The sequence below is a fragment of the Vigna angularis genome, chromosome 9 (genome assembly GCF_016808095.1).
Source record: "Vigna angularis cultivar LongXiaoDou No.4 chromosome 9, ASM1680809v1, whole genome shotgun sequence".
Lineage (NCBI taxonomy): Eukaryota > Viridiplantae > Streptophyta > Magnoliopsida > Fabales > Fabaceae > Vigna > Vigna angularis.
In genome coordinates, this window is record NC_068978.1 from 13532164 (window position 1) to 13541044 (window position 8881).

The window sequence follows — 8881 nt, forward strand, 5'->3', positions numbered from 1 at the left end:
AGAATTGATTATCTTTGTAACAAGCTTGGAACATATGATTTATATACTCCAGCTTGAGGGGGAGTGTTAGATGTTAAGGATTTATTTTCTGTTAGTTGGGCTTAGCCCATTCTGTATTAAGGGCATTGGCCCTTATGTTTCACTATAAATAAAACTACCCTTAGTGTATTCAAAACACAAGGGGATATTTTCTCCTAATCCTCTCCATTTCTCACAGTGATCAAATGCTAAAACAAAAAACATCATATCTAAAGAATAAAAAATATATCGAACCCTTGTTCGAAAGAGAAATACAAGAGGCAAAGATCATTTGATGATGCTATCATCCTTCATTAAAGCATGCAATAGATTATAAATTATGAAGAGCTTTTTGGTGAAGGAAAAGGTACATTGGATGGAATCTTATATCTTCACAAAAACCGCACATTCACCATGGCCATAAGATAAAAGATAATCTTTAACAAAGATGAAAATCATAACACAAGCATCTCTACAAACCCACCCAGTCACCCACTGAAACTCAGTTTCGTAGGGATTGACCCACCAACTCTCACAATCTGTTGCTCAAGCTGCATCAATAATTCATAAAAGAAATATAAATTACAAATCCAGAATGTAAATAGAAGGATACTCAATTTTTTAAGTTTTTCCTCTGGTTAATACCCTGAACAGTGTTTCAAGCTTATTCTTGACAAGGCAGTACTCTTGCTTCACTTGTTGCAAACATCTGAGATACCTGCGGTGATCAGAAGCTTTCAATGATGACACCATGAAATCAGCCAAACTAGCACAGTTGAACACTTAAGCATGAGTAGCTTATTCATTCAAACTTGTGCACTTATCCTTCGAGACGCCAAAAACTATTGAACAACTTTCTGATGATTGTCCCATATAAATTGGTTAAAATGCCATAAATCAATGGCATTTTAATCTTCTTACAAGCCACCTAATAAGAGGTTTTTTAATGGAACTCCACACAACAGGAAATGAAGCAATGGTTATTGGCACAGCAGCAGGCTGAAGTTGTTGTGAACAACCTGAAGATGATAATACAGGGAGCAAGAGAATGTAGGATGGAAACTTCAAACCACATTCAGCAATTGCAATAGTTTCAATAGGGAGGAAAGAAGCAGTGGCACATTTACCATTCTGGACAATCACTGGAAGAATTCCAGGATTCATTAAATCTGGAGATTTGTTTGTTGGTAGAACAAGGAAACAAATGGGACTCAGTTATGATATTGTAATATGCAGAAAATTTTAAAACTGTCCTAAACCTATATGGTAATGATAAAACTACCAAAATATCATCATAACTATGTTAACAAACCTAAATTTACCATTAGAAACCATCTCAAAATTATCTACTCTCTAGAATTATAAAACCAAAATCTGAAAATGCCCCTACACTAGCCTAAAAGTACTGCAGTTAAACAGAACAATCTAAAAATTAACTTCCTACTTCTAACTAGCTCTAATATTTATTTAAAGAAACTCAAATTCACTGAACTAATCTACAACTATATCTTTCTAGTTATTAAAAATTAAAACTGCAGAAGTTAACTATGCTACTATACTAGACTATAACTAAAAGAAAATTCACTGGACTTAGCAGAATTCAATTACAGAAACAAAAACTACAATCAAACTAGACTAAGCAAATTCATTTCATCAATATAGAGTTGTATGTAAACTAACCTACCTAAGTCCTAAGAAGAATCAAAATATGGTACCTATACTAACTCATTCTAAAGGAAAAACAAAACTATATGCTGGAAATTGTAAAACAAAAATTGTTAAAAGAACTACACCAACTAAAACAAAGATATTGGCTTAAGAGGGAAATAGGTATGAACTGGGTATAATCTCACGTTTCATAAAGGTCAGAGCACAAAAGGGTAATCTCAGTTTTAATATACTTCACATTTCATCAATCTGGTTTTCCTTTTCCACACTAACTTAATGTTGCAAGATGATTTAGGTGTTGGGACAATGATAGAAGACATCGATGCAAGAACTTTGATGGCAGTCATAGCTCTAAAATCATGCCAAGAGACTCTAGACAAGTTGAAAGACATACAAGTTCAAGCATCCAAAGAAGCTAAAGAGGAGTATCAAAGGGTTAAGAAAGCACACAAGATGTTTGAGACCTTAAGAGACCCACCGTGTCCTACTGTCGAGAGCTGCCATCAAGAGCTACAGTCGAGGTCCACCATTGCTGCCGTCAGTGTTGCTGTCAAACTTCACTGTGCTGCCGCCGATACTGCTGTCGAGCTCCAGCAGCGAAGAAATGTTTGTGTAGAAGAAAATGTGCATTTGGGGGTTGCCCCGGCCCTAGTGGAATGGCAATCCATTTCATTGTGTGTGGGGCCAAGAAAATGGGCCTAAGTCTAGAAAAGGCCAGGGCTGGCCTTGGGACCCAAAAATAAAATGATAGGTCTAATTTTGCAGAACTGATTGTTGCAGATCATGACTCCAAAAGCTATATCTGTGCCTAAAATATTTCTTAGATTAAGCAATCCTTTCAAATAGCTAAATACTTGTAGAGAAGAACCCTTGTCATATAGTTAATGCTTTACCAAGAAATAAGTCAAATCATTAAATAACGATTTTACACTTCTGGATCCCTAATGTTTCTAGACACAAGCAACAAATATATAAATAGAATAATAATGTTAGGAGTTAAAGATTCATAATTATTTATTATAGATCCACTTAGCCAGCCAAAGTAGTCTTGGCCAGCAATGTTATTAGAATGAAACTGAAAGATTCAATGAAAATGGTATACATAACACTGAAACTTGACACTGATGCTACAACTAAGAGTATCTCAGAGACCATTAAAACTGAAATTAACTCAAACACACAGTAGTGAAGTAGAACAGATATGAAACAAGCTGGTGCATATTCAGGGTTACTGTGTAGATGGATATCTAGAAGGACAGGGCTCCACATCCACTCTCTGCCCTTGGCAAGGATAAAGAAGATCATGAAGAAATCAGGGGAGGATGTTAAAATGATATCAGGGAACGCTCCAATTATTTTCTCCAAGGCTTGTTAGCTCTTCGTTGAAGACTTTGCACAAAGAGGACTTAACCTCAACAGTTATTGCCACTGATCTATTTGACTTTTTGATTACTTTGGTTTCCAAATCTGTCAGCCATGCACTTGGTGCCACCACCGTTGTCAAGGAGGTTGAAACTATAGATTAGTCTTCACCAACCTTAACTCAACAGCGAATACAATATTTGAGTTCTATATATGGCTATGTAATTAATCTAAGAACTTTATCATTGTAATTATGTAATTTCTACATGTATAACTAAGTAAGAACTTTATCAGCTGGTTATGTATAACCATACTTGAATGAAAGGAAGTTGTGCCATCATCCTTCATACACACAAGAAGTGGTATATCTCTAGTTCTTTTAGACTTCAGCTTGATCATCTCCATGTTATGATGTGAGAAAATAGGCTGCATAATGTTCATACAGCGAAGGTTTTAAGGAGGAAGAAATCAAAGTATATGGGAAATAAAAACAAACCAGGAAATTTTCCAAATAACTCTTGTCGGAACAACATGGAGAAATAATTCAAATTCTATGAACAAAAAAAAATAAGTGGCACACTCATCCAGCAAATATCTTTTTCAGATTTCGAAATTCTACTGGTATATGACCAGAAATTTTGCTGTTTTGAAAGTACAAAATAGTCTACTTCTCTTATTGGCCAAATACATAAGGGATTGAATTTGTGAGTAAATTATATGATAGATGTAATTCCATTAATTGTGTCAAAATTCCCAGTTATATATCTGCATATTGTTTTGAATCAAAATGAAATTTGACCTCATTCTTCAATAGACCTAATGTAGAATGGATTGAACCAGTTAGGCAAATATTATAGAGGGACAATGTATCCAATTGTGCTAAATATTGAACCTGCAATTAATCCAGTGAGGGTAAGAAATAGACACGTGAGATTCTGCTATTGAAAGAATTCAGAAAGACTTAAAAGTTCTTTAGGCATAGGCATATCATGAAGATGATTATTGCCAAGGTTAAGATCCCTAAGCTTCGTAAGTGTGCTTATTCTTTGGGAATGGTTCCCTAAAGTGCAACACTGAAGGCCCTAAAGAAAAAACATATTTAGTTTCTGGCAAACATCAATGGAAAATATCAAACAGTTGGAAATAAAAAAATCATCAAGATTTTAGACATAGGGAGGGAGGTCACAGTTTTGGTCTTGAAAGACAATAAAATCATTGATTTCAACCTTTGTACTAATCAGTTAAACAAATTCTACAAATGAAATGTAATGTCAAAGGAAACAGAAGTTTGATAGCAATCCAAAATGCAGAGTAGAAAATAAAAATGTATCAACCCTAGACCAGGAAAACATCAGCAACAGAGGTTACAACCTAAACCAACTCATCTAATACAAAATTTACAAACCATTCATGCACATTCTATGACAAACACATTGTTATTCAAATACAGTGTCACCTTTCATCATTTCAACAAGTCTCTAGAGATCATTTCGTGAAAAAATTTCTCTGCCTTTTCAGTCTCGTCATTCTTAAAGAGAGCAGAGATTATTATTTCAAAAGTTATAATATTAGATAAACAACCACTGTCTTCCATTTTGGACCACAAGGTCAATGCCTCATCAAGCAAACCCTCCTTACAAAGACCACTGATCATAACAGTATAAGTACGGATGTTGGGATTGTGACCTTTATTAAATAGATCTTGAAAAATCTCTTGTGCATTCTTAAGTCTCCCCCCTCTACACATCCCATCAATAAGTATTGTTGCAGTGTACATATCGGGCTGAACTCCATTTTCTCTCATTTTCCTCAATAATTCAATTGCCTTGTCTAATTGATGATTTTTACATAAAACATCAATCATGGAACTATAAGTGATTACATCTGCTTGTGGATTTCTACCACGCATCTCATGAAAAAGATCCCAAGCATGAGAGATTCTTCCAGTTTTGCATAAACCATCAATAAGAGTATTATAAGTCACAGTATTTGGAAAGATATTCCTGTTTTGCATTTCGTGAAAGAGATTTATGGCCTCATCCACCATTTCGTTCCTTATGAGTCCATTTATCATGATATTGTAGGTCCTAACATCAGGACTCACTCCCATGTGAGTCATTGCACTGAATACTTGTTTCGCATTTTTCCCTTTATTAACTACATAGTATCCATCCATTAGAGCATTAAAGCTAACAACATCAGGTTTCACATAAGCTTTCACCATCACACCTAACACATTATTGGCTTCTCCTAGCTTTCTTTCCTTACAAAATGCATCAATCAATATATTATAGGTATAAACATCTGGCCTGATGCTATTTGATACCATTTTATTTAGGAAACCAAATGCTACATCTACCTGTCCTACTAAGCAAAAGCCATAAATTAGAGTATTATAAGTAATAAGATCAGGAGAAATTCCCTTGATAACCATCTCAGAATACAAACCATAAGCTTCTTTCGGATGATTCTCTTTTAATAAAGAGTCAATAATAATGTTGTACATTACGGTTGATTGACCTTGAATCGTTCTGAACAATTCGATGGCGGCTTTAGTTTCTCCTATTTTGCTCAATCCATTAATCAGAGTCACGTAAGTAAATTGGTTGAGCCGAGATCCTAGTGTTATTACTTTGTCGTGAAGGTTGAGGGCTTCCTTGACCTCACCCTTATCACAGAGACCTCTGACGAGTGTAGTTAATGTTATGGCATCTGAATGATAACCCCGTTTGAGAATCTTGGCAAATACAGAGAAAGCGAAAGACAATTTGTGTAAGTGACAGCAACAATTGATGAGGAGGTTGAGATTAGCAAGGTCATTGTGAATTCCCTTGAGCTCCATTTGCTTAATGAGAGAAATAGCAGTAGGGTAACGCTTCATCCTCACAAGAAATCCCAAAATCTTTCCAAATTCGAAGATGGGAGGAACATGACGCTGATGAAGCAAGCGATTGAATTGTGAAACGGCGTCGTCGTGTAAGGAAGTTTGAGAGTGAGAGTGAGAGCAAAAGAGGGAATTGTGGATTGGAAGAAAAGGAGGAAACTTGGCAATGGAAGGAAGAAGAGAAAACCTAACACTTCTTGAGAGCCACATTTTTGCTCCAAACAACAATAGTATCGAATTCTTCAAATTTAGTTTTCTTCCATTTTAAAAAGCTTAACTTGTATGCTTTAAATCTTTTGTTTGGACAAGATAATTAAATTTAATGAATTTTAATTTTATTTTACATTTTTATTTGGATAAAAAAGTTATTTAAATTTGAAATAATTATTAACACTTACAGACTCATTTTAAGTGATGTCCTCTCAATGAGTGGACTTTTTCATGTACTTCCAAAGTTTATGCACTTCCAAAGTTTAGTCATGCGACTCTCAATTTTCTCTTAATATCAAAATTATATTTCTGATAAGTGTTGAAAAAATAAATTTCTCTCCAATTATTATCCAAGCCATATACCACCCATTTTCAGTCTCACGTTTCTTAACCTAAGCCTAGCACTATCTTTTTTTTCTTGTCTCCTTCGTCTTTGTCTATTTCTACCACACTCTTGTATCTAATTTCATCTTGTGTCTCTCTTTTTCAACTTTTTTTAATAAATCATCATTGTTTGATTGTATTTATTTGTAAACGTTTAGTATGATTTAGATGAAGGTAAGAATAGATTAAATCATTAACCAGATTTCAAAATCCAGTATATATCTATTAGTGTTTTAATATTTAAAATTAAAAGAAATTTAAAGAATTGAACCACAAATTACATTAAACTTTGTAAATATGGTGTATATTCATTATGTTTCAAATTTTAAAGTTTGATGAGTTTTTGAATTAGATTTCGAACACTATTAAATAAACGACTTTTTAACTCGCGTGTTACGCATCGATTTTAAAAAAACCAAAGCATATAAAAAAGCGGTGGAAATTTTGTAATTCTGGCGACACTATATGCCTCGGTTCAATTTGAACTAATGCTTAAGGGGTATACTGTTTCGATTCTCTGACCAATAATCGAGGCCAAAAACTCTGCTTTTCATATGACAAGTTTTTTGAGATAGGTCTATTGCCTCGGTTCTCTGACCAACCGAGGCAAAAAACTCTGACAGCTTTTTCGAAATAGGCCTAATGTCACGGTTCTCTGACCAACCGAGGCAGTATGTCTTGCTAGAAACTGATTCTGAACGTTTCAAATGCATCTTGTCAACCTCTATTACCTCGGTTCCATTTTAACCGATGTCATAGGCCCTTTATGCCTCGGTTTAGGCGCGAACTGAGGCCTATAGTTAGTAGATATTTTCAAATTTTTCATTTTCAATTTTATTTTGAATTTTTTCTAGAAGGTTTACACATCGGTTATTTTTATAACCGAGGAAATAACCTCTTTGATAGTTAAATTCCAGAAGCGTAAACACAGTAAGCACATTTTCGGTCTTTCTTCTTCTTCTTCCGCCAGAGAACGCAAACTGCTGCTTCCAATCTCGCCCGAACAGTTTGTCGCTCCGCCACCGCTACCTCCACCACTAGTCATCGCTGCTGCCTCCACCATTGGTCGTCGTCTCCTTCGCTTCATCCTCATCGGCGTCGTCGCCTTCATCCACCTAGTCCTCTTCCTTGTCTTCCTCATATGGGTCATCCTCTGCGCTACCAAGCTCCGTTTCACCCTTCAAGACGCCACCCTCTTCACCTTCAACCTCTCTTCCCCCATCCCCAACACTCTCTCTCTCACCATGCAGGTCACCCTATCCGCCCAACACCCTAACTCTCGCATCGGTGTCTACTAACATGCACTCCACCTCCACGCCTCCTACCGTAGCCAGCAGATCTCCCTCCCCACCGTCGTCCCCGACACCTACCAGGGCGACTTCACCGTCAATCGCCCTTTTTCTGAATAGGCAAAAGTCCCCATTTTTTTTTTAAAAAAAGCATCTACCGCCTCAGTTCGAATCTAATCGAGGTAAAAGAGCCCCACATACTGCCTCGGTTCAGAACCGAGGCAAGAAGGCTACCTCTTTTTTCCTCGCCTGTATATACCTTGGTTCATGAACCGCTGCGTATAGACTAAAATAACCGGTGTTGTTTCCTTTTACTGCACTAGTGATGGTGTATATTCATTAATGTTTCAAATTTCTTTGTCTCATTTTCGGAAGTAATATGTTAGATATTAGTGTTGTCGGAAGTAATATGTTAGATATTAGTGTTGTCAAAATAGGTTGTAATTCGTGAACTAACTCGATTCGCCACGGCAGGTAGAGCTGTCATTTTAATTTGAAACCCCAAGGCCAACCCTGACCCTTCTTTAAAATAAGCCCCATTTTCTTGGCCCACATTTCAGGGGGCTTTTTCACAGCCCCCGGCCCCAAAAGCCCTATGAAAGAGATTGATATTGGGTTAGGGCCGGGTCAGCCCCTTCACCCCAAACAATAGTTTTCGCGCACTCTCACAACTCCTTCTTCTGGCATCATTTCCTTCACATCTCTCACGAACTTTCTTCCCTGATCATTCTCTTACAAGCACAAACCTACTTCAATCTCTAAAATCCCAAGCTCAAATGCAGAGAACACTCCCCCATGATCCCAACATCTTGAACAAGCATGACCAATCGTTGCTTTCTACAATCAAGCAATCACTGTAAAAAACCCCAACTTCTCGGAACAATCTCCACCAATCAAAACCCCTTTTGAATTAGACCCTCCATTGAAGGTAAGTATATATATATTTTTTTAGCTTAGCTTTTAAATGTTGAAGTTGTAATATGTTAGTATGAAGATGTAGAATATGTTCGAACGGAATGTGATTTCTGATTTTGATAGTGAGTTGGATTGAATGATTACTATCTAT

General features: G+C 36.3%; 1 protein-coding gene across 2 annotated transcripts; it reads right to left on the reverse strand.

The window, feature by feature from the left end:
- Nucleotides 1-265: 265 nt before the first annotated feature.
- LOC108347689 (pentatricopeptide repeat-containing protein At1g12620) lies at nt 266-6178 on the reverse strand. Of its 2 annotated transcripts, XM_052868320.1 has the most exons (3): nt 2165-6178; nt 664-736; nt 266-569 (listed from the first exon to the last, which is right to left on the reverse strand). In XM_052868320.1, the coding sequence occupies exon 1, from the start codon at nt 6140-6142 to the stop codon at nt 4511-4513; it is 1632 nt and encodes a 543-aa protein (XP_052724280.1). In that variant the 5' UTR covers nt 6143-6178; the 3' UTR covers nt 266-569; nt 664-736; nt 2165-4510. The 2 variants fall into 2 exon arrangements, with proteins under 2 accessions (XP_052724280.1, XP_052724279.1); XM_052868319.1 differs by having other exon boundaries at nt 268-1187.
- Between the last annotated feature and the right edge of the window lie 2703 nt (nt 6179-8881).

Excerpts from the sequence above, each read along its gene's own strand:
- LOC108347689 (XM_052868320.1), bottom strand. The coding sequence starts at position 6,142 with ATGTGGCTCTCAAGAAGTGTTAGGTTTTCTCTTCTTCCTTCCATTGCC.